Source organism: Carcharhinus amblyrhynchos, chromosome 31 (assembly GCF_965287045.1).
Source record: "Carcharhinus amblyrhynchos chromosome 31, sCarAmb.v2.hapA, whole genome shotgun sequence".
NCBI lineage: Eukaryota > Metazoa > Chordata > Chondrichthyes > Carcharhiniformes > Carcharhinidae > Carcharhinus > Carcharhinus amblyrhynchos.
In genome coordinates, this window is record NC_137354.1 from 15,187,866 (window position 1) to 15,214,500 (window position 26,635).

The 26,635-nt window shown below is 40.9% G+C and overlaps 1 protein-coding gene across 2 annotated transcripts in view; it reads right to left on the reverse strand.

Moving 5' to 3' along the window:
• Positions 1–3,616: 3,616 nt before the first annotated feature.
• The window catches only part of adam8a (ADAM metallopeptidase domain 8a), a 49,839-nt gene continuing 26,820 nt past the window's right edge, over positions 3,617–26,635 (reverse strand). For both annotated transcript variants that reach the window (XM_080215720.1, XM_080215721.1), the window contains exons 14-25: positions 26,306–26,501; positions 23,743–23,845; positions 21,836–22,016; positions 20,846–20,923; positions 19,940–20,024; positions 17,822–17,945; positions 16,441–16,624; positions 14,432–14,539; positions 11,709–11,780; positions 9,544–9,597; positions 8,387–8,464; positions 3,617–5,507 (exon numbers count right to left, since the gene is read on the reverse strand). In XM_080215720.1, the coding sequence (XP_080071846.1) occupies positions 5,457–5,507; positions 8,387–8,464; positions 9,544–9,597; positions 11,709–11,780; positions 14,432–14,539; positions 16,441–16,624; positions 17,822–17,945; positions 19,940–20,024; positions 20,846–20,923; positions 21,836–22,016; positions 23,743–23,845; positions 26,306–26,501 (1,314 nt within the window). In that variant the 3' untranslated portion in view covers positions 3,617–5,456. The remainder of the gene's footprint in view (positions 5,508–8,386; positions 8,465–9,543; positions 9,598–11,708; positions 11,781–14,431; positions 14,540–16,440; positions 16,625–17,821; positions 17,946–19,939; positions 20,025–20,845; positions 20,924–21,835; positions 22,017–23,742; positions 23,846–26,305; positions 26,502–26,635) is intronic.

The window sequence follows — 26,635 nt, forward strand, 5'->3', positions numbered from 1 at the left end:
GCTTGAGAACTTGTTTGTCATAGTCTGGATGTCTTCCTTGTTGTAAGCAGCAACGGCACATTGACCTGCCCCACCAACATCGCAGTCCATAATCACAGAGTGGAGTGATTAAAGGATCTAAAGTTGAAAAGAAACCTTTATTTCTGCTGCTGTTGCCTCCGTGACCACTCCAACACTCTATAGGAGAGGCGGCTAGCCAGTAAAGTTCAATATCCAACACTTATCTCCACATCTCAAATCACACCAAGTCCCATTTACTCAACATCTAATCTGCATTTGGGCAGCCAATTTCTCATGTTGGTGTTCAAATTCTTCCAGGGCCTCATCACATCTGACCTCTGTATTCTTTTCAACCCTACAACATTCACAAATATCCTCAGTCCTCTAATTGTAACCTCTCGTGCATCTCCGATTTTTACTGTCTGAGCGTTTGGTGACCCTGCTTTCAGCTGCCTTAGACTGATGAAATTCTCCCCCTAAACCTCTGCCTCTGAAGTCGCTGCTTAAAAAACAAATTCGTTGATCAAGCTTTTGGTCACATGTCCTAATATCGCTCAGGCCTCAAGTTCAGCATCAATGCAGAATTGTAGCTGAATCCCAATGACATTAAATGTCTAGCACACCTAAACTGTCTGTAGGACAGATGTCAGAGGTAGGTTCTTAACTCAGAGTGGTAACAGTATGGAATGCCCTGTCTGCAACTTGCAGTGCCCTGGACTTGCCAACATTAAGGGCATTTAAATGGTCATTGGATAAACATATGGATGATATTGGAATAGCGTAGATTAGATAGGCTTTAGATTTTAGAGGTCGGTGCAACATCGAGGGTCGAAGGGCCTGTACTGCGCTGTAATGTTCTATGTTGCTTTCCTCACTGAGCTTTTGTTTTGAGGTTTATATATTTATGTCACTAAACAGAATAAATGCATCTGTTTTTAAAATTTCACAATGTGTTCAATTCCCATATGCTGAAGTTATTCATGAAGGCCACATTCTCAACCTTGTCCCTCATGTTAAGTGTGGTGGTCCTCAGGCTAAATAAGTCTCAGTCACAGTAGTAGAGACAAAGGTTTCTTATTGCAACTTTACCTTTACAAACTAAATATTTTTGGCTGGAGTGGGAAAATCCACCAAGCAAGACATAAATCATAGAGCAGGGAGGTCATTCAGCCCACTATGCTTTGCAAGTTCCTTGAAAGAGCTACCAAATTCATTCCATGACCAATCCCTTTTCACATGGCTATGACTGCTTTGACCACTCTTTTAAAAACTATAAGATGTAGGAGCAGAGTTAGGCCACTTGGCCCTTTGAGTCTGCTCCGCCATTTGATCATGGCTGATATTTTCTCATCCTCATTTTGCCTTTTCCCCATAACCCCTGATCCCCTTATTAGTCAAAAATCTATTTCTCAAAGACACTCAATGACCTGACCTCCACAGCCTTCAGTGGCAGAGTTCCACACATTTACCACACTCTGGCTGAAGAAATTCCTCCTCAGCTGTTTTAAAGGATCGTCCCTCGAACCGGAGGTTGTGCCGACTGGTTCTAGCTTTTCCTATTAGTGGAAACATCCTCTCCATATCCACTCTTTCCAGGCCTTGCAGTATCCTATATGTTCCAATAAGATCCCCCCTCATCCTTCTAAACTCCAATGAGTACAGACCCAGAGTCCTCAGCCATTCCTCATACGACAAGCTCTTCATTCCAGGGATCATTATTGTGAACCTCCTCTGTACCCGTTCCAAGGTGTCCTTCCTTAGATATGGGGCCCAAAACTGCTCACAATACTCCAAATGGGGTCTGACCCACAGCCTTATACAGCCTCAGAAGTACGTCCATGCTCTTGTATTCTAGTCCTCTTGACATGAATGCTAACATTGCAGTTGCCTTCCTAACTGCCAATTGAACCTGCATGTTAACCTTAAGAGAATCTTGAACAATGACTCCCAAATCCCTTTGTGTTTCTGATTTCCTTAGCATTTTCCCATTCAGAAAATAGTCAATGCCTCCATTCCACCTTCCAAAGTGCATAACCTCTCACTTTTCCACATTGTATTCCATCTGCTCCTACTTTGCCCACTTATGAAATTTTCACCTAGGGAAAGAAGAAAACAATTCACCAAAGCCTTGAAATAAAGTGAGTCACTCGATAATTGCTGAGGAGTTGCATGTCAATACCTATCGGATCTGAAACTTTAAATCTGAAAGATATCACCCATGGGGAACTTGGCATTACAGTGAGATAGGCATTGGCCTTTGATGTCTAGGTCCTGGGTTCAAATCCACCATGGATAGGTGGGGTGAAAGTTTCCCAAATTGAAATGAATGCGGGAGTGTGAATTCTATTCCTAGTGGGCAAGGCCCAAGGATTGCTGTTGCAAGAAATGGAAAGGTGGTGCAGTGGAGAGTAATTTTCTGAAATGAGTGCAGGGTAATGTGAGCTTTGCTACTTCTTTTCACTCTACATTGAGAAAGTACATTTTAACTCTTTCCGTTCATGTCTAAAATTAAGCAACTGTGTTCCACAATGAAAACGGAGCAGCAAATAATGTTAACCCTGCTGTTTTTGCTGATAACTGCATGAGACTCAGAAGCCCCGGGCAAAGCCTCATTAAGAACTAATCGAGATTCTATACAAGTTGGGCTTGGATGGCATTATAGTAATTTATCGAGTGGGCCAGAATTGAAGGAGCAGAGGTTTTAAAAAGATAAGTTTTACACAGATTTTCACAGTAACTTCATTGCAGTATTAATGTAAACCTACTTGTGATAAATAAACTTTTAAACATTTTTGCAGCATTAGGAACGGGCAGAGTGTTGCTGTAAGATGTACAAGAAAATATCTGGGCCTTTGAAGCTCTGGGGTGATCTTCATCCTGAGTCACCCATTGGCTGAAAGACCTTGCAGATTACTTGTAATTTTCAATTTAGAATCATGTCATGTTTTTGGTTCTGGTGGTTCCTGATGATGCACAGTCATTCAAGATGTGAATGGCACAGAAACTGTTTTCATCCATGACATTTAGAATTCTACTTATAAATAGCATGATTTTTTAAAAAAATAGAAATCCCTCAGTTATATGGGTTCAGTGATAGCATACTCACAAGACATATGCAGAAATGATCTACTTCTCAAAACAAATTGCAGTGCACATTGAAATAAAGTACAATATTTATTTGCTGAAGAAAATAAATAACCCATTTCACATGGACAGATATTTGTTCAGTCCAGCTGAAAAAGTGCAAACAATTTTATTACGGACATCTCCGTGGGATTAGGCACATTGGATTGAAAATCAAAACTAGATAATAATTGGCATCACAATTCACTAAATTTGGATAAAAATCATGAGAAAACCTTTCACAACATAAAGCCAGCTGTAAATTACTTATCCCTGATTAAAATGCTAGTGTAGAAGATTTTTTAAAAAGTCAAACATTCATTCTGTGCAACCTGAAGGTTCGACAAGCAGGGCAGTCAAAATATGTTAAAGCCCTTAGATGGGAAGATACTTTTGTTTCATTTCAAAGAACAAAGAACAAAGAACAACCCAGCACGGGAAACAGGCCCTTCGGCCCAACGAGCCCGCGCCGCCGCATCACCCTATCGAACAAGGATTTTTTAAAAAAGACATGCCTAAAGCAATAATGCTTCCAAGTCTAATGGAAATGGCTTTTGAGAGGTTTGACCTCCCCACCATCACTTTTGATGTGTTTAAAGGCATTCCCACCAGTACAAGCACCAGTGAAAGAACACTGATGTTCCCATCATAAAGTTTCTACATATTTCATTAAGCTAGCAAAAATACTGCTTCCAATCAGAAATTTACATTGCCTTTTTCCCAGCTAAATTTCACACCTTTTAAATTAACACAAGTAATTCAAGCAAAACTCCAGTAATTTTTTTTTATATATACACCCGACACTAAATTGTATTCCCCCAACCAAAATGTCTTTGTGTTGACTTTCACATTTTTGAAACTGGTTCTTGCGAATGCCAACTGAGAAAAAGATAATCCGAACTTTAACAGATACTAATTTTAGTTTCAAGCATGTATTTTGTACCTTCCCAAAATAAATGTATGCATAGATTTTTAAAAATATTCCTTGCATTAAAACAGACAACAAGCATTGGTAGATGACATTAGAATTACAAATACATTTGACTCCATTCAACTTATAAAAATATTTCCTGTATGGTGATTGTGTGAAGGTGCAAGGTTGATGGAAAATGATGTACGTTTTAAGGAAGAATTCTAAACTCTTCCTAAAATTAAATTGGTCCATATTTGCTCATTTTGGATTGGTTATTTGGTCGACCTATGGGCTCAGGGCTGTAAACCAAATTCTTCAATCACATCCCTGCAAATATACCAAGGGTAATTTACCCTAATTCTTTTTGTTTTAATAAAAAACTTTGACCATACAGAATTGTCCTATTTTTAAATGGAATGGTGCAATAATGTTGAGGGGAGAAAAGGAGAGGACAAAATCCTGCAAGTTATACAGCTAGAGATAACTTGTCCAGCTTTGGGAGGGTAAAACGACTCATGTACTAAAATCAGTTCCCTTACGAAGCAATATTCAGACATTGATCTGATTTCCATTTTTTCTAATTGATACACAACTTAGATTGTTATAAAAAAACTCCAGCATTTGTGGAGAGAGTGACCAAGTTAATAAGGGTAAGTGACCCTTCGTCAGAATATTCAGTTGAGTCTCACATAAGAGAGCTCTGATTAAGTATTGTACACAGGATTTTGCTGTTGTATTAGAGTTTAGATTGTAGCTAGTTTTGTTGACCCCCTATGCGGTACAGTACAGGATTTGTCCAGTTAAGTTCACATTAGCCATCTTGTCTGAAACCAATCTCCAAAAAAATGGGAATGGTGAGACTCTTTCCAAACTTAATGAGATCAGTTCACACTAAATGCTGCAGCTGGACGCACAAGTGCAAGATTGTTCCTTGACAAATCCAGGAGAGGGGGTCTGGAAAATGAACTTCTTGTTTCACACCCAAGCTTTGTACTTTGCACAAGACCAAGCCAAGCCAGACTGATGCAATACTTTATTCAAGTGCTCCTCTTCACTTCAGTTTCTCAAAATGGCTCCTTTCTAGATCGAAGGGTTACTTCACAAGTTGAATCTCGTCACTGTTTGATGCAGAATCATTTTAATTTATATAATTAAAAAATAGCAAGAGAAAATATATCCTTAATAGTACCAAGGCACCAGTACAATGAAAGCAGCATTGTTAATGTTCAGTTTTTCTGCTATCTCAAACTAGCCACCATCTTGTACTGTGTTTTATGCTTTTTGCTCCAATTGCACAAACTTGTATGACAAGAAACCAAATATAATGCTTTTATCTTCTTCCTGACATAGGAAAAGACAAAGTCCAGCAGCCCCACAGCTGTACTTCTGTCATATGATGATGTTTCTACATATTTCCTCTTCATTTCTGACGATTTTGTGGCTTTAGAGCAACTTTTGGCTTGAAACCAACCTAAGAAAAACAAGATTATATTGTTGTTTAGCCATCTTTACCTCACATCAGACTTGTTTAAAATACAAAACACCATATTTATCAGAATATTTTTCAATGACAGTCTTACTCTGTGCATCTCCCCATAAGCTAAGAGTTATTATATCTTTTATTCATTCATGGGACATGGGCATCACTGGCTGGCCAACATTTATAGCCCATCCGGCATGGTAGCACAGTGGTTAGCACTGCTGCTTCACAGCTCCAGGGACCTGGGTTCGATTCCCAGCTCCGGTCACTGTCTGTGTGGAGTTTGCACATTCTCCTCGTGTCTGCGTGGGTTTCCTCCGGGTGCTCCGGTTTCCTCCCACAGTCCAAAGATGTGCGGGTTAGGTTGATTGGCCATGATAAGAAATTGCCCCTTAGTGTCTTGGGATGCGTATGTTAGATGGATCAGCAGGTGAGTGTGTAGGGATATGGGGATAGGGCCTGGGTGGGATTGTGGCCGGTGCAGACTTGATGGGCTGAAGGGCCTGTTTCTGCACTGTAGGGATTCTATTCTACTCTATTCGTAGTTGCCTTTGAACTGAGTGGCTTGCTCAGCCATTTCAGAGGGCAGTTGAAAGTTAACCACGTTGCTGTGGGTCTGGAGTCACGTGTAGGCCAGACCAGGTCAGATCTCCTTCCCAAAAGGATATTAATGAATCAGATAGGATTTTTTTAAATGACAATCATTTCATGGTCATCAGTGTATTCTTAATTCCAGATATTTTTATTGAATTCAAATTCCACCATCTGCTGTGGCAGGTTTCGAACCCAGGTCCCCAGAATATTAGCCAAGCTTTTGGATTAACAGTCTAGTGATAATACCAGAAGGCCATTATGAATCTATGGAAATTGGTCTCATCTGTAATCTCCATCTCTCTATCTCTCACCCCTGTTTATTTATCTGTCAGTCGGACAGGACTCTGGCCCACACTGGGCACCTATTTGGAGTACGCAGCTCACGGACAACAATGGTAATGAGGTTCTGCTTTCAAATGGAGATGCCTTCCTGCAGAAGAATTTGGTCTGGGCTAGCTATACGATAAATTCAAATTCCCCAAGTTTAACAGTACAAATAAGTGAATAAAAATAATTTATAGAAGTTGCTATTTAACACCTGGAAAACAAAATGAATGATTACAACCTGCCTTTCCTAAATTGCTGTTCTTTTAAATTAATATTGGATTTACACAACGATTGCTATCATTTTCACCAGTGGGAACAACAATAATATGTCTTGAAGTTTCCGAATTGATCCTCAAACTAGCTTTTATTACTTTAAAGTACTTAAAATACTTTAAAATACTTAGGATTTAAAAATATTAATAAAATCACTAAGGGACTTCCAAATCATACAATGAACTAATAACTGTGTTGGTTATTCAGTTCCATTTCACCTCTTTATCCATATGGAAATTCCCATGTAAATTCATTTTGGACAGATTCATATAAATTAATGATAACAACAAAGAAAAATACTCCATCATAATGATCTAACTTCAATTAAATATGTATTAAAAGCCATTCCAATGTATTCAAATAATCAGCAAGTCCCGAGTCCATATTCACATCCAAATATCAAACTCCAGTTACAAAGAAGGACACAAACAAGTTCAGGAACAGATTTGTTCTGTATCTGAAGACTGTAGCTTTACCCTTAAGAAAACCAGGTGTAATACTGAAACAAAGTGATTCTCATTGACAATAGTGTTGTGAACAAAATTCTTCAAAAGCAGATTTTGTCAAGAAAGACATACTCTCTTCCACCATCTGCCATCAGGAAAATACAAAAGTCTGAGATTGTGTACCAACTGACTCAAGAACAGCTCCTTCCCTGCTGCCATCAGACTTCTGAATGGATCTCTACCTCGCACCAAGTTTCTCCTCATATGACAGGCCTGCCATCTTAGGAATCAGCCTGATAAACCTTCACTGTGCTCCCTCTATAGCAAGGGCATCCTTCCGCAGATAAGGACATCAAATCTGTACACAATAGTTGCCTAATCTATCCATGTGATGTTGAATCAGATGGATCAAAGACAGAGCAGCATAGTCCACAGACTTATGAGGTTTATAGGTAATCTGCACTGATCAATATGTGGAACAAGAAGACCTAAGTAACGCTGTGACACAATGCACTCAAAACACAGCATTGACTATTGATGCAAGAGCAACTGGTTTGGTCATCATTCAGCTCAGCAGGCTGCGGCTTAACAACCAGGACGAAGGGGGTTGATTTCCAGCAATATGTATATGTTTGAATGATATAGCTTGGTTTCTCTTTCAAATATGCTACCTTAAAGACAAGCTATCAAGTGGTGCAATCTTTAAGACTAAGAATATGGAATTTATTTGCAGCCAGCCTATGTACTGTGATTCGAGTTTAAAAGACAGCCATCGTGCTAACTCGGTATTCATGTCACACTGAACATTGATCATCTAGTATCAATTGTCATCATCTCTTCCAGTGTCTTCAGACACAAGGCAATCAGAGCGCATACTCATGTCTGTTCTCAAAGCTAAAATTTTGTGGGACAGATTGCTAGCCTGTCGCCACTCAACCCCTTTAGCCACATAACGAATAGATGGCCATCAGGTCTTGAACACAGAGCCACTGGCACCACCCTGCACCACTAGACATCCCCGATGTAGGTTGTGCTGCTGTCTAAATAGAAGTGGAGTTTAAAAAGAATTATCTTCAAGATCAGAGCATGATTCAGAGTCATCTTCACAATTGGGAGAACATGGATACTGGCATCCTAAAGGAGCTGAAATTCATCCCCTGGCCTGCATTTGCACATCACTTCTGGTTAAAGAGATGGCATTGGCAGTGCTTTTCATAAGGGGAGGCTTACCTGTGCTTGTTTGGAGGATGCAGCAGGAAAACCTGGTTTGACAGGAGGTAGTGGAGGTTGAATTGTAGGCTTCACAACCTGCAAAATAAAAACTTGTTTTTGTCGTATCTTAAAAACCACAATCACTTCCTCTTATTTTCTGCTAATCACATCCGTTTCACAAATAGCTTAACTGAACAAATTACCAAAAAAAAAGTTCAATTTGGTGTTTAACTGGCTGGATTTTAACTTTAAATTATGGATTCAGCACGAAATGAATGTGCTTTATGTAGCCCAGCTAAATGTTAGGATATTGACAGGCAATTCAACTGTGCATCAGTGCATTATGCAATATGCTCATACTGACGTGTACAATTAGGTCTTCAAATACACACAGTCACATGTATGTACTGACATACATAAATTCACGAAGTAGCAGCAGGAGAAGACCATTTGGCTCCTTGAGTCTGTTCCGCTGTTCAGTATGATCATGGCTGCTCCTCTAACTCAACCTCATACTCGCACGCTCTCCCCATACCCAACCTTTGACAACTTTCAGAGTCTAGAAATCAATTTCCTTCTGTGCATAGTTTATTTTCCCAAGTGGTTCTTGAATTGACTCAAACTTTAGAGCAAAAGGGTTTCTGAAAAATTGATATCTCATTGAATAATGGAAAAATAGTCATTTTTGGTACCAAATCTTGCCACTACTGAGGAAACGTGACTCGAAGGTTTTGGAGTTTTCTGCTTCTCTGTTTTAAGATGATTATTACCACATTGAGAATTGCCTTTTTCTACAGGTTATTGTAGCTAATTCTCTTTCTAGAGTTCTAGTTCATCGTACTATCATGTGAATGAGTAGAACTCCAATCAAAGGCAAGAACAACAGATGACCATTGCTTTGTCCAGCGCCTGGGACCTGGGTTCGATTCCCGGCTTGGGTCACTGTCTGTGCAGAGTCTGCATGTTCTCCTAGTGTCCGAGTAGGTTTCCTCCCACAGTCCGAAAAACGTGCTTGTTAGGTGTATTGGCGGTGCTAAATTCTCCCTCAGTGTACCCGGACAGGCGCCGGAGTATAGCGACTAAGGGATTTTAACAGCAGCTTCATTGCAGTGCTAATGTAAGCTTGTGACTAATAAATAAACTTTTATAATTTCAACATCTGGAGATAAACCTACCTGTTTATTCTTCAATTCTGGCAGTGGTTTTACTGGTGGAGGTGGAGGTCTTACCTGGAAATAAAAGCCAACACATTTAACTTAGGAAGTTTACTTAGCTGCATAATGCAACTTCTCTTCTCATCTTGTTTTGTGGTAATAATAACATGGTTACACCTCAATCTTTTCCCTCTTGAGCAATACAATAACAAGTGTTGCACCAATATAAAAAGACATATAAACATGTCTGAGACCTCATATTACAGGGTGTGCCTACACCACACAGTTTGTAGTTTAAGAAAGTGGTTTAAAACCATTTTGTCAAATGCAATTAGAAATTGGGCTTGCCAGCAACACAATTCCTGTGAAAGAATTTCTAAAATGTGACTTGTGTTCTGGAGTGAGATAGACAGCGAATGCCCGTGTGCATAAGGTCATCTTGTTTTAGATGAATATATGACAATATATACATTTTTCTTTAAAAAACAGCCATTAAAATAATGGTCAGAAGTACATTCAGGAAACTTGGCATTTACTTTCTGGTTCCACCTTGCTTGTGTCTGAAGCAAAATACCAATTTTGGGCAAACAAATATCAATCCCTGACTAAAGGAGAAATTATGGCCATATTTTGTAATCAGGTACAAGGAATGCCAAGATTATTTCTGTCTCTGCCTGGTGTCTTCCTGGCATATTCCCCACAAGAACCCATGGAAATCAAGATTCACCCTGTGGGAAGTTCTAAGCTTTGGTGGCTCCTCTTGCATAATATAAGAGAAGCCACCAAAGCAAATGCTACTTAGAAACTGTTTTGAACATAGTTTTTATATTCAATTCTGAAAACAAGAAATATTGTAGAATGTTTATTTTTAATTCATTCCTAGGACATGGGCCATCACTTGCTGGCCAGCATTCATTGCCTATCCTTAGTTGCCCTTGTTCAGAGGACAGTTGAGAATCAATCACGTTGCTGTGGCTCTGGAGTCACATGTAGGCCAGACCAGGTAAGGATGGCAGATTTCTCCTCTAAAGGACATTGGTGAACCAGATGGGTTTTTCAGACGATGGTTTCATGGTCATCAGTAGATTCTTAATTCCTGATATTTTTACTGAATTCAAATTCTACATCTGCTGTGACAGGATTCAAACCCGGGTCCCCAGAACATTAGCCGAGTTTCTGGATTAATAGTCTAGCGAAAACACTACTAGGACATCATCTCCCCTTCTTCATAAAGTTAAACTGTAAAACTGAAAATTGATTTTAAAACATATAAATCATTCCAAGATATTAATGGAAGTGATGCAAAGGAGATGGGCCATAATTTTCTGTGGCAGGGCGTCTATCATTTGTTCTTACATGTTTAAATTTTTTTAAAACAACATCTGGGTGATTGGTCACAGTGTGAGCTGATAACGTCATTGCAAAGGAAACAGATTTCAGATCTGACCAAATAGGCCAAATAGTTGGGAAAAAAGATTGTGAAATTCATGGAGGAAAGGTTGAGAATGAATGTAATTTACAATGGGTGAAATCAATGTCAAATCAGTTACAGAAAGAAAAAGAGGAAGAAACATTAGATTGAATAGGCAGGAGAGACAAAAATAGAAAGAAAAAATGTTAGTAACAAACACATTAGGGGTGCTTGGATTGTAATTGGCGTAGCTTAATTTTCTATGGTTCATTTAGTTCATGTCTACCACTTAAGTACAGGGACTCCAGTTTGTTCAATATAGTTCATTGATAAGACCAACAGGATGGTGGCCTTTTTATAAAGCAAAAAGTGGTATGACACGATTATGACAGGAACTTCTGGGTTTCTGCTTATAATCATACATCTGGAAAGGATAAATAAAGATTGTGGTTTTTCTCCAATGTTATTTTAACAACAAATCATGGGCCAATGTTTTAATTTGAGTTCATTAAAAATATGAAGTTGTTTCCTGCCACATAAGACTATTATGTTTAAACACACAAGAAGGAATGATGTAATTCCATCTCAAGACTGAAAAGGTCATGTTTGTGAACTTATTCTGGTGATACTTCACTCATCTGGTATGAGATATTTCAGAAGCACAAGGGACCAAATATTTACAATAGGATGTTATCCTCACTCTTCCGCCTAATCATATTGTAAAACGCAATGAAAGATTCTAACTAAACAAGCGGACTATATTCTTAACACTCACCGGTACACGTAGAGATGGAACTGGTTTGGAAGGGGGGACTGGACGTGGTTCACTCGGTTTTTGCATTTTGTGCTGGGGACAAAAAGAACATTTTAAATTTTCCATTCTAATTCGTACAGAAGGTTTTGTTTGACGGAAGTGGTTGCAATAAAGCCAGCTAAACATTGAAAAAAGGTACGATTGTAGCCATTCACGACTTTATTGGATTAATGAGTTTCTACACAGGCAAGGTGAATATGTGGCAGAGTGTTCAGTACTGCTGCTTCACAGCACTGTGGACCCTGGTTCAAATCCTGGCTTGCATCACTGTCTGTGTGGAGACTGCACGTTCTCCCTGTGTCTGCATACGTTTCCTCTGGGTATACTGGGAGGAAACTGGGTACAACAGTTTCCTCCCACAGTCCAAAAGTCTGTGCTGTTTAGGTGCATTGACCATACCAAATTCTCCCCCAGTGTACCCAAACAGGCGCGGGAGTGTGACGACTAGGGGATTTTCACAGTAGCTTCATTGCAGTGTTAATGTAAACCTACTTGATTCAAATAAATAACTCTCACAAACCTTCCCCTTGAGGGACGAGACCAGTTAATTGAGAATAGCAAAATTATAGTTTAATTATTTAAGCCAATGTTGAATCCAGGATGCTTGGTGTATAGACTCGAGGCAGTATGGAAGCAACTATTCAGTTAAACACATTAGATAGATATCTAATCAGCTATAAGACAATAATCTCAATTTGAGGTGAGCAAGTTGTAACAAACATGTTACAAAGTTTATAACCGTAATCACGAAGGAGAAGGTTGTGGGGGAAACTGAAAAGTCTGAAGGTGAATAAATCACCTGGACCGGATGGACTACAGCCCAGGGTTCTAAAAGAGATAGCTGAGGAAACTGTGGAGGCATTGGTGGTGATCTTTCAGGAATCGCTGGAGGCAGGGAGGGTACAGAGGACCGGAAAGTAACGAATGTAACACTGCTGTTTAAGAAGGGAAGGAGGCAGCAGACAGGAAATTATAGGCCAGTTAGCCTAACTTTAGTCATTGGTAAGATTTTAGAGTCCATTGCTAAAGATGAGATTGTAGAATATTTGGAAGTGCATGATAAAGTAGGACTGAGTCAGTATGGCTTTGTCAAGGGGAGGTCATGTCTGACAAATCTGTTAGAGTTCTTTGAAGAGGTAACAAGGAAGTTAGATAAAGGAGAACCAGTAGATGTGATTTATTTAGATTTTCAGAAGCCTTTGACAAGGTGGCGCATAGGAGACTGTTAAATAAGTTAAGTGCCCATGCTGTTAAGGATAAGATCCTGGCATGGATAGAGGATTAGCTGACTGACAGAAGGCAGAGAGTGGAATGAAGGGGTCTTTCTCAGGATGGCAGTCAGTGACTAGTGGTGTGCCTCAGGGGTTGGTGCTGGGACCACAACTTTTCACACTATACATTAACAATTTGGAAGGAGGAACTGAAGGCACTGTTACCAAGTTTGTAGATGATACCAAGATACGTGGAGAGACAGGTAGTACTGAGGAAGTGGGGAGCTGCAGAAGGACTTGGACAGGTTAGGAGAATGGGCAAAGAAGTGACAGATGGAATATAATGTGGAAAAGTGTGAGATTATGCACTTTGGAAGGAAGAATAGAAGCATAGATTATTTTCTAAATGGGAAAGTGCTTAGGAAGTCAGAAACACAAAGGGACTTGGGAGTCATTGTTCACATTTCTCAAGATTAGTCTGCAGATTCAGTCAGCAGTTAGGAAGGCAAATGCAATGTTAGCATTCATGTCAAGAAGGCTAAAATACAAGAACAGGGATGTACTTCTGAGGCTGGTCAGACTCCATTTGGAGTCGTGTGTGCAGTTTTGGGCCCTGTATCTAAGGAAGGATGTGCTGTCCTTGGAAGGGTCCAGAGGAGATTCACAAGAAAGATCCCTAGAATGAAGAACTAGTCGTATGAGGAACAGTTGAGGACTTTGGGTCTGTACTCGTTGGAGTTTAGAAGGATGGGGGCAGGATCTTATTGAAACAGGATACTGCAAGGCCTGGATAGACTGGACGTGGAGAGAATGTTTCCACTAGTAGGAAAAACTAGAACCAGAGGGCACAACCTCAAACTAAAGGGATGATACTTTAAAACAGAGAAGAGGAGGAATTTCTTCAGTCAGAGAGTGGTGAATCTGTGGAACTCTTTGCTGCAGAAGGCTGTGGAGGCCAGGTCATCGAGTGTTTTAAGATAGAGATAGATAGGTTCTTGATTAATAAGGGGATCGGGGTTATGGGGAAAAGGCAGGAGAATGAGGATAAGAAAAATATCAGCCATGATTGAATGGTGGAGCAGAGTCGATGGGCTGAGTGGCCTAATTTTGCTCCTATGCCTTATGGTCTAATCCATTTATAGTTTTGAAATTCCTCAAGAAGAACCTTTTATTTTCTTTTAAGTAATGCTGTGAAATTCTTTGGCAGTAAGTCTGGGCCTTTTATTTTGGCATTGTTAGAAATCTGAAATAAGTTCCAAAGAAAGACCATTCAGCTAAAGCATCATCTCTTTATCCACAGTTACTGGCTTAGCTGGTGAACATTTCCACCATTTTCTGTTTCTATTGTGCAAGGTGATGATGATGCAGTAGCTACAAGTTTATATCAAACAATAAATCAATAACTGCTTATCCTGAAAGTGAGTCACTTATAATAAATTTGCCTGTAAGACTTCATATGTAACGCCATCATACCTGCAGAGAACTTGCTGCAGAAGAGTTCTTGAAGGGAGCTGGTTTTGGAAATTGAGAGTTTGCTGTATTGCTTGTAGAAAAACTCTTGAGGGGAGCTGGTTTTGGAGGCTGTAAGGCAGATGGTTGGAACGTTGTTTATATCAACCTCAGTATTATTCCACCTTTTGATCAGTAGCATTGCTTTTGACTTATCAATGATGCTTCCCTTACTTGGTGATTTTCCCCCTCAAATGCTCTTTAGATTACCATATTTTATGCACATAATGAACAGTTATTGTGCTGCAATTTTCAGAAGACTGAATTGAAACAGCTTAATGCTGTGGTCCCAAGTTCTCGAGAAGCAACTTAAATGATTGCATTGACAGCCATAAACATAGACTTGTGGTGTTCCTGTAATCATAGGTGTGATAACAACTATATAAAACAACAACATTATTCTCAGAACAAATTTTCTATGAGATGTTCATAGAATCCCTACAGTGCAGGAGGTGGCCATTCAGCCCATTGAGTTTGCACCTACAACAATCCCGCCCCGACCCTATCCCCATATTTACCCCACTAATCCCTTCTAACCTACTGAATCCTGGGACACTAAAGAGGCAATTTAACATAGCCAATGCACCTAACATGCACATCTTTGGAGTTTGGGAGGAAACCGGAGCACCCGGAGGAAACCCACACAGACACAGGGAGAACACACAAACTCCACACAGACAGTGACCAGCCAGGAATCGAACCTAGGTTCCTGGAAATGCTAACCACTGTGCCCCCCCCCCCCCAATATAATTACATAGCACTGTCTTATTATGACTATTTTTTAATCATTTCTAAGCAGTAATGTTTATTGTTCTATGCATATATGATACAAGCAGGAAGCATGAAGAAGACATTGTCATCCCATATACAGACTTGGTATTCAGCAAGGTGCTGCACCAAAGTTGCTACACAAGATAAAGGTGCACGGTGTTATGCATATTGTATAAGCATGGATAGAGGATTGGTTCACTAACAAAAAGCAAAGACTGGGGAAAAGATAGGTATTTTTCTCATTGGCGAGCAGTGACTAGTGGCGTGCATCAGGGATCAGTGTTGGGACCACAATTATTTACAACTTACATAGATGATTTGGAGTTGGGGACTAAGCGTAATTGTGCCAAAGTTTGTAGATGACGTTAAGATGAGCAGTAGAGCAAAGCATGCAGAGAATGCAAAGGAATATAGACACTTTGAGTGAGTGGGCAAGGGTCTGGTGGATGGAGTACAATGTTGGTAAATGTGAGGTCATTATTTTGGTAGGAATTTCAGCAAAGTGAACTTCTGCATAATTGCGATTTCTTTTGCTTCTCAATTGGAGGCTGCGAAAGCCCCAAACTTTGGAATTAACACCGCTCTCTCTCATCCTGAAGACATCCCTGAAAACATACTTCGGAAAATACATGCCTACATCAACAGTGAAGGAATGGAAACGGTTGAGAGTTTCAAGTTTCTAAGTGTGCAGATCACCAATAACCTATTCTAGTCCCTTCAGGCTGACGCTATTGTTCAGAAAGCCCACTTATGCCTCTACTTTCTCAGGAAGCTAAGGAAATTTGGCATGTCAGCTATGTCTCCTCCCCCTCCCCACCCTATCCCCTTAACCTCATGCATTTAACCCATTAATCCTCCTAACCTACACATCCCAGGACACTAAAGGGGCAATTTAGCATTGGCAATCCACCTAAATTGCACATCTTTGAAGTGTGGAATGAAACCGGGGCACTTGGAGGAAGCACACACAGACACGGGGATAAGGTGCAAACTCCGCATAGGCAGTGGCCCAAGCCGGGAATTGAAGCCGGGTCCCTGGAGCTGTGAGGCAGCAGTGCCGACCACTGTGCCACCGTGTCGTTTAGAAGAATGCCCAATCATATTTAACACATGTTGTAACTGTGTCATGGGAGCAGACTATGAACAAATAGAACAGAAGCGATAGTGAGACTAACTGGAAAGGGTTAAGGTGATGGACTTACCTGAGGTGGTGGTCGGTTGGGTATTACTGTGATCTGCAATCGCTGATCGTTGCTTGAGGTAACAAGTAGTGAATGTTTTACACGTGGACTCCTGTTGCTAGGATACGCGGTTTTAGAGTTGCTTCTGTCCTTTCGTTCAAATATTGGATTGGACAGGCCATGCGGTGAACTAGACTTTGTTGGTCTGCAATGAAATTGAAATGAAGATTAATGCACAACATTTAAACACAAATGAGTCTGTGGACTCAGATTCGAATCCCACCATGGCAGATGGTGAAATTTGAATTCAATTGAAAAAAAAATCAGGAATTAAAAAGTCTAATAAATGGTCATGAGAGAATAGAGCTAACGTTTCGAGTCTGAATCACCCTTTGTCAGAAATATTAATAACATTGCACGGGCAGGGGTGGTCTCTGATTACAATCGCAGTTATGACAGGCCCAAAAAATAAGCAGTAAAGAGCCTTTCCAATCAGGCACATTGTGGCAAAATGCAAGAAGCTTTTGACTCTGACCAAGGCAGAGATTAATAGTTGGTCTGGCATGTGTTATTGTAGGATCATAGAATCCCTGTAATACAGAAGGAGGCCACTCAGCCCATCGAGTCTGTACTGGTAGCTGGCAATCCCACCCAGGCCCTATTCCCATAACCACACCGATTTACCCTTCTAATCCCTTTGTCACTAGGATCAATTTAGCATGCCCAATCCACACATCTTTGGACTATGGGAGGAAACCGGAGCACCCGGAGGAAACCCGTGTAGACATGAGGAGGACGTGCAAATTCCACACAGACAGTGACCCGAGGCTGGAATTGAGCCCGAGTTCCTGGCACTGTAAGGCAGCAGCGCTAACCACTGGGCCGCTATGTCGGAGTTAAGAGTTAATGTTCATAACAGTTGCACTCATAACTGCTAGATGAACACCTGGAAGTTGCACTGAGTAAATTTATGCTGGACTTTATTGAAAAGGAAAAAGAAATTGCAAAGTTTCTCACTAAACAGTGGATTGAATTTTATGTACACAGGCACATGTAATAACTTTGGTGTGAACCTGTTGATAATCCAAGCCCAACCCCTAGAAGTCAAAACTTAAATATTTCATCATTCGTGAATCACGAGAATGTTCTGGTTAACTTGTGTATGTATTTGAAAAGGTGAATGAAAATACGCTACCACTGTATTGCTCTAAATTTCCCAAGAACAGGAGAAATTTGTGCATTTTTATACAAACCTAGCTAATTCCTGTGCTTTGAATTCAGAGAGATGCACTTGGACAATAAAACCTCTGATTCACATCAGCAACACGAAGGGATTTTTATCCAACAATGTTAGCAACAGCAACTGAAGTAAGAGAATCATAAACCCCCACTCAATACTCACATCTTGCTTATATATCTCTTCATTAAACATCTTTTATAATACAGAAGTCCACCACTTATCAGGATGAGTAAAATGATGAAGGGAAGGACAACTGAGAGAATAATGGTTGTGACAGAATTTCCTTCTGAAAGAAAAGAAAGTGGATATTAATTTATTTCTGCAGGTACAGTCACAAACTTCTGAGCAGTAAAAAAGATTTTAAACACAATTCCAAAACAGTATCACAGCTCAGCTCTGCCCAAGACCACAAGAAACTACAAAAGGTCGTGAACGTAGCCCAATCCATCACACAAACCAGCTTCCCATCCATTGACTCTGTCTACACTTCCAGCAGCCTTGGAAAAGCAGCCAGCACAATTAAGGACCCCACACAGCCCAGACATTCTCTCTTCCACCTTCTTCCATCAGGAAAAAGATACAAAAGTCTGAGGTCACCTACCAACTGACTCAAGAACAGCTTCTTCCCTGCTGCCATCAGACCTTTGAATGGATCAACCTCGCATTAAGTTGATCTTTCTCTACACCCTAGCTATGACTGTAACACTACATTCTGCACCCTTTCCTTTTCTTCTCTATGAATGGTATGCTTTGTCTTAAAGTGCGCAAGAAACAGTACTTTTTACTGTATACTAGTACACGTGACAATAATAAATCAAATCATAAAATCGGGTAAGGACAGCAGATTCCCTTCCCTAAAGGGCATTTGTGAACCAGATGGGTTTTTATGATAATCGACAATGGTTTCATGGTCATCTTTAGACTTTGAATTAATACAAATCTGGAATTAAAATTTCACCATCTGCTGTGGTGGGATTCAAACCCTGGCTTCAGTGAATTACCCTGCGTCTCTGGATTACTAGTCCAGAAACAATACCACTATGCTACTGCCTGTCTAAAAAACAAGAATTCTTTGCTGGTCAGTCAACCCTCCGTGTTATCGGGAGCTAAAACATTAATTTACTTGTGCTCTCTCCCATGACTTACTTAAAGTAATTTTTAAAGTTTATTTATCAGTCACAAATAGGCTTATATTAACACCACAATGAAGGTACTGTGAAAAATCCCTAGTCGCCACATTCTGGCACCTGTTTGGGTCATTGCACCTAACCAGCATGTCTTTCAGAGAATGGGAGGAAACCCGCACAGACACGAGGAGAACGTGCAGACACCACACAGACAGTGACCCAAGCCGGGAATTGAACTCAGATCCCTGGCACTGGGAGGCAGCAATGCTAACCACTGTGCTACCAATCCAATCCAAATCCAACCTGAATCAAAAAGCATGGAGAGGGGCCAGCACATTGACATGCATGGAAGGCAAAGTTGGGAAGGGCAGCATGATCAGGGGGAGAAAAATGTACTTCTCCTTCACTGCCCACCAGCTCAATGGAGCTCACAGAGCCTGGACTGCTCTCACTCAAACAACGATTACGTTCAAGGGTCATAGAACAAAGGTGATCTGCCTCAGGTACAGATACTAAACAGGGCACCAAGCGAAAAAGAGACTTTGTACCAGACTGATCACCAAATAGCCTTGGCGTTAGTTGTGTAAAAATTCGTAGTGGGAGCAAAAGAAATTCAAATAAATTCCAAGAAATTCCAACATTTGCAACTAAATCTAGTCTTTAAATCATTTCAGATTGATAAATCTTTTTGAAATAAACATTGAAGAGACATGTCAGAAATATGCCATCTAACAATTCTGTTCCAGTTTTGATACCTATGTAGAAACGTGAATCATGTTTCTAACAACTGGAGGCACTTTGGTTTTGATAAAATGGACATTAAATGTGTCTTGAATTGCAAAACGATCTTCATCACAGAATCATAGAACAGTTACAATAGGAGGTCGTCATTTGGCCCATTGTGTCTGAACTGGCAGTCTGAAGGAGGCAAGTTGTTACACACAAACAACAGCTTGGCCAATCAGAGGAAATAAATTCAATAGCGGCTCGGTTAATGACTTGCTTCTTAAAATCCAAGATTGCAGTTGAAGTGGATGGCAACTAAATAAATAACAATAAGCCCTACAACAAAGTCTTTGTGTAGATGTGGGAAGGTATTACTCCCCAGAGGGTGCGTGTACATGAAGAGTCAGCTGAATGAGGAGATTCTTACCTGTTGGCAAGCTACCATTTCGTGTAAGACAATTTGGCGGCGCCCAACCTGGATCACAGTGACACTCTCTCTTGTGGTTACAAACCTTAACACAAATAATTCAAAATGTTACTCACAATTGGGATCTTGTCTGAAATGGAATAAATCATCACCTCAACGTGATACACAAATTATTAAATGGTGTTATGAGCAGCTTCTCTACACATTCTCCAATAATCCTCAACATTTTTCTCCAAGTATAGGATCCTACAGTGCAGAAGGCGGCCATTTGGCCCATCGAGTCTGCATCGACTACCAACTCATCCAGGCCCTATCCCCATAACTCATGCATTTACCCTAGCTAGTCCCCCTGACAATTAGCATGGCCAATCCACCTAACCCACACATCTTTGGACTGTGGAAGGAAACCAGAGTACTGGGGGAAATCCACGCAGACACTGGGAGAATGTGCAAACTCACACAGACAGTGACCCAAGTTGGAAATTGATCCCGCATCCCTGGCGCTGTGAGCAGCAGTGCTAACGACTGTGCTGCCCAAGTGTATATATGTTCATTTTGAACACTCATAAAATCTGGTTCCTCTCAACCGAATTCTAGATCACAAGGATGGGAGATAAACTCTCTCAGAATGGTAACCACGCTGAAGGAGGCCACTCAGCCCCTTGTGTCAGTGCTGGCACTCTGCAAGATAGGAAAGTCCCTTGCCCTCTCCCTTTGGCCCCTCATCTTCCCTTAACACAATTATACCAATTTAAAGGACTGTGTCCTTGGTTGGCTGCGGAAATAGTTTCTCCTTACTTATTCCCTCAAAGCCTTTCTGAATTTTGAACGTCTCTAGTAAATCTCTTGTTGGGCTGTTGATGCTTGCATGGAAAGAAAACAGAAGGAATTCTACAGGAGCCTTACCCCGTGGTTATTGCATTTTCCTGAACAGTTTCTTGATCCATAAAGTAAGATGCTCTGGCAATAGCCACTGTGACAGACCTGGAAAAAGACAAATCAAATATATTTTGTGCTTAAAACAATGACCTGACCGGTCGCAATCAATCATAAATGAGAAAGCTTAGCATGTGGATTAGATAACGCAGCAAGAATTACATTCTAACTATATTTTATTGAAACTTCCTTTTGCTACATTAATGGGGGAAAAGCAGAGATCACAAAGAAAGAACCTTAATTTTATGCAAGGTCTCATCACATCCAAAGTGCTTCACAAGCTAGACTATTAATCCAGAAACTCAGCTAATGTTCTGGGGACCCGGATTCAAATCCCACCACGGCAGATGGTGGAATTCAAATTCAATTAAAAATACCTGGAATTAAGAATCTACTGATGACCATGAAACCATTGTCGGAAAAACCCATCTGGTTCACTAGTGTCCTTCAGGGAAGGAAATCTGCCATCCTTACCCGGGTCTGGCCTACATGTGACTCCAGAGCCACAGCAATGTGGTTGACTCTCAACTGCCCTCAGGCAACTAGGGTCGGGCAAATGCTGGTCAGGCAGCGATGCCCTTGTCCCATGAATGAATAAAAAATCCAACAAGTCCCACTTGTTGTGTAGGCAAATGCAGCCAACGTGTCAGTGCCACACATACTGAATGAATGACCAGTTAAATTATTTCTGCTGGTGTTGGTCAAGGGAAGAATATTGGCCAAGGTATCAGGAGAACTCCCAGCTCTTCTTCAATTAGTGTCAGGGGCTGGATGTTGGGGATTTACTTTAAGAGACCCTCTGAAAGATATTGGAATGCAAAGACCACCCTCAGTTCACCAGTCCAAATGTTGACTGGCCGCAGGTACAGGGTTGTTCCCCGATTCTAGTGTGCACCAATCGCCACCTTATTTCTGTGACTAGAAACTCTCTCAGAAAGGCTGCCCGTGATAGATTCTTACCATCCCATCTCCACATTTGGTTCCTGAAGGGACCAATCCAGGGTCAGCTGTTGATTCAGTATTTTCACCCAATGTTGCTATCCTACACAGTTTGTTCCGGAACAGTTCCAGTTCATACTTTGCTTGTGTGACTGGAAACAGGTTTCCTCCGACACAGTGCATTTTACCACATTTAACATCCCTGCAAAACGGATAAACACGTCATGGGGAACTGAATCGGAAAGGCAGTGATTTTCAAGACCTCATTCTAATATCTAAGTCTAAGGCAGTTGCTAATGAACAGTTTAAAGTACTTCCTTAAAACACAGGGCATGACTTCATCTGTTATTTACCCACAACTTTCCACTGGAGCCTAAAAGTTCCTGAACAGGGATGGTCCCCAGAGGAATAGATTCAAAACCACTTGCAAGTGAAAAAAACCTTAGCTCTGCAATCACAGAGGCTTCAGGTTCCAAATGCAAACAGGACTTTCCTCAAGGCACAGGGCTGTACATCTCACTACTGCTTTCACACCTGTTCCTATATGTATTAAAATTCATTCAAGGGATGTGGACTCCACTAATTAACGCTGAGAAGATGGAGGTGAGCTGCCTTCTCGAGCTGCTGAAGTCCACGTAGTGGAGATAATGAGACAAGAGAGTGTTCAGAATTGGAAGCAGGACTAGAGGATGCTGACTGCCAGGGCAATGCCACAACAGGTCTTTTCTAGACCTCCTGCACACATTCACAGATGTGTGTGGAATCTCCATCCAGCCACAGCCACAGAGAATGTCTCTCGCACCATTTTAGAGTCAGCTGAGAAATCAGCAGCAGATACAAGGCTCCCTTCTCCTCATGGGGGCTCTTGATGGAAGTCAGCAAACGCACTGATCTTTCACCTCGGAACCAAAAAAACACTTTGGTATCCTCAATTAGAGACTGTAGGTGAACTCAAGGGACAGGTCTGAATTGTTTGCAAGTGTCTGCAGTCAGGTACTCAACTTTTTCCCAATATCCCACTCTAAACGTCAGTACCCAGTCAGTCAATCTGGTTGATTCCATGTTTCATTAAAAAGCTGCTGAGTGTATTAGATGGAGCAAACACTATGGGCCCTAGCAGTACTCCATACACAACACTGTAAACTTGTATACCAGAGCTAGCTGCTCGCCAACATAAGCCACATCCACTACAGGAATTTATTCAACCATATAGATTGCTCAAGTACATATGAGCCACAGTGAATGTAACCTAGCCAAGTACAATACCATCACAGTGGTTAGTACTGCTGCCTCACAGCATCAGGGAACCAGGTTCGATTCCCGGCTTGGGTCGCTGTCTGTGTGGAGTTTACACATTCTCCCTGCATCTGCGCGAGTTTCCTCCGGGTGCTCCGGTTTCCTCCCACAATCTAAAGATGTGCGGGTTAGGTTGATTGACCATGCTAAATTCACCCTAGTGTGGGGGGAATTAGCAGGGTAAATAAGAGGGATTACAGGAACAGGGCCTGGGTTGGATTGTGGTGGGTGCAGACTCAATGGGCCGAATGGCCTCCTTCTGCATTGAAAGGATTGTATGAATTTTATCATTTCAAGCAACTATTGGAAGTGGTCATTAATAATGCCATCAAGTGACACTTAACTCACTAATGACAGGTTAGTTTGGCTTCCTTCAATTGTGTATCAATTCTATATTGCTTATTATTTAATAATACTCCAAGGCACTTCAGAGTAATGTTATTAGACAAGGTTTGGCACAGAATCACATTTGGACAGAGTGACAAAGATTTGAGCAAAAAGAGGGAGTTTCCAAGGAGCAACTTAAATGAGGAGAGAGGACTAGTTCAGGGAAAGAATGCCACATCTAAAAAGGTTCAGGTAGCCAAAGGGACAACAACCAATCGCTCAGGAAAAAAAGTATTTATAATTACTTTTGCCGACAGGCCTCATAACCGGTTTTAGCTGTTCTGCAATGAACATATTTATTTCCTCTCATGTTCTGTTGGAAGCAGTCATCATGCGCCACCGTTGCACCTGCAGAATATCAGAGAAAATATTTCTCTTGTAAGCATGCTCTGTTTAATTAACACATCCATAGAAAAGAATTGACAGATGGCAACTCTGGGAGATTATTCAAAGCAGAAAATAACTTCATGTATTATGAGCAATGGGCACAAAGTCAACATTATATCAGCTTGGTTGGAAAATGTCTCCATTTTGAGAGCAGGTTGTACAGTTTGGTGGAGTGGGTGTATTATTGCTGACATTGGAATATATCTGTTTCTCTACACCATTGTTAATCTGGTTTCAGACCCATTACATACGATGGATGGGAATATTCTCAAAGCTGTTCCCGTTCTGCTGGTATAATGTCAACATTGTGTAGGGACATTGTGAGGTTTTCTCAGTGTCTGCAGTGAAATTACAGCAATGGAGTAGGAACGAATCTGAACATGTTCCACACCTCTGCAGAGACTCTTTTAGCCTTTCATCTCACTCATTGTCATTTGAATCCTCTTAAAAAAGTTGCATCTTATTCAATCATACCAGAAATGTAGGTAACTCTTCCCCAGTGAATGGTGAGAATGTGCACCTTGCTACCACAGGGAGTGAAGCGAATAGCTTAGGGGGAAGCTAGACCCAAACATAAGAGAGAAGGGAATACAGGGTTACGATGATTAGCAGGGAGACTGCACATTTGAACAACTGGAAAGGATTTCAAGAATGTAAAGGCACAGTATCTCAAAACCAACAACCTCCAAGCCAAGGCTATGCCCAAATTTCAGATCTTGCTAAATTTCAAGTAGCAGAGTCAGGGCAACTGTGGAATCAAGTGTTGCTTGAATAGGTCAGCATGCAAAGGGGCTAACCAGTCAGGCACTAATGCACAGCCCAGCCACATTGTCCAGGTAGGTTTGTTTTATTTCTCTCAGTTAAATTTGATGCATGAACATTCTAAAAACGTCAGGCTTTATGACAATTCCAGGTCTTGGAGATAAATTATCAGTATACACATTAGGAAAGGATTGGCAGGCTGTTCCTCTTAACAAAAGGTGGTTGAGAGGCGAGGGGGAGACAGAGAGAGAACATTCCCTATTGTGGGAAAAGCAGCATTAACAGAGGCCAATGTGAGAAATCTCATATCGGATAGGAAACTAATTTTGTACCCAATCAGCGGTGAGAATGTGACCTCGCTATCACAGGGAGTGGAGCAAATAGTTTCAGGGGAAGCTAGATAAACATGAAGGAGAAGGGAGTGGAGGGTTACAATGATTAGCGGGGAAACGCCAGTGGAGCATTAACACCAGCATGGACAGGATGGTCCACATATCCTTATAATCCCCTTACTGCCTTAGCAACTATCAAAACCGGTCGATTTCTTTAACAATTGTAATAATGTAGCTCTTTCCCATCAAGTTGGTTTTTGCTGTTGTCAGAATGTATATATCTTCCCGCTATTTATAATCAGTAAGGAGGTTCCACTGGAGAACATTTGCAATCTAATATGCTGCAAATGTTGAATGCTCGATATTAGAAAGAGATATATTAAATAATGAGGAACAGTAAGGCAAAACTACAGCTATAGAAACAGAATTCTTGTTCACGTTTATGTGCAAATGGCAAATCAGCGACTCCCAAATAATAAGTGACGAGGAATATTGGATCCCAACTATTCATTAGCATATTTAAGTGAATTGTATTATTATATTTAAACACAGTGGGTTGAGATGGCACATTGTGTTGTAACAACTTCATTATTTGGCATAAAAAGAGGGAATGCTGGAAAAACTCAACAGGCCTGGCAGCCTCTGTGGAGGGAGAAACAGGGTTAACATTTCTTGACTCTTCTTCACAGTTCAATTTATTTGACCCAAATTTATTTGTTTCTGTTTAAACAAAAGCAAATATAAAATGCTGAAAGTTAAAAATATTTCTAAAAACGTTAGTTGTTTCCTGGTTTGTTATCTGTGATTAAATGATTAAAATATCAAATTAGAGTAAAATGTGGAACTTGAGCAGCAAGTTTAGTATGATAGCACATATGGTGGCTCAGTTATTGGGATCCAGCCCACCCCACAACTGAAGCTATCTGAAGAAAAAGACCCCATCAAAATAAGAAATAGAACAGAGTGACTGAGACAATCTGGAGTAAAACGCGCTAGGCACAGCAAGCCTGGTAACATGGTGGCATGGCGGTTAGCATTGTTGCCTCACAGCACCAGGGACCCGGGTTCGATTCCTGGCTTGGGTCACTGCCTGTGCAGAGACAACATGTTAACCCCACGTCTGCGTGGGTTTCCTCCCACAGTCTGAAAAGACACTCTGGTTAGGTGCACTGACCGTAATAATTTCTCCCACAGTGTACCCGAATAGGCCTAGAGTGTTTCCCAGGGGATTTTCACAGTAAGTTAATGTAAGTCTACTTGTGACATTAGTAACTAAACTTAAAAATTAACTTAAACATTTTGATGATTTTAGATTAAGAGGGTTTACCTGTCCCCCACAGACTAACACAGTGGCGTTGATGAGTGGGGCACTCCCCATTGTAACAGTAACCTGCCCCGTTGCTGCAGGGAGAACCGTTCATTTTGAAGGCATCTTCTGAACACTGAGCGCTCACACCATTGCAGTAATCGGACAGATCACACTCGTGCTGTGCGGGCCTGCACACTTGACCTGCTGGTTTGATCTGAATTAAAACAAGCAAATAGGCCACCTGAAGTAACAACTCAAACAAAAGAATTTAACATGTAGCACAACGGTTAAAAATAAGTATGGGGACGCAATCACCTCATCGCAGAACACAGATTGCAAAACTCCAAC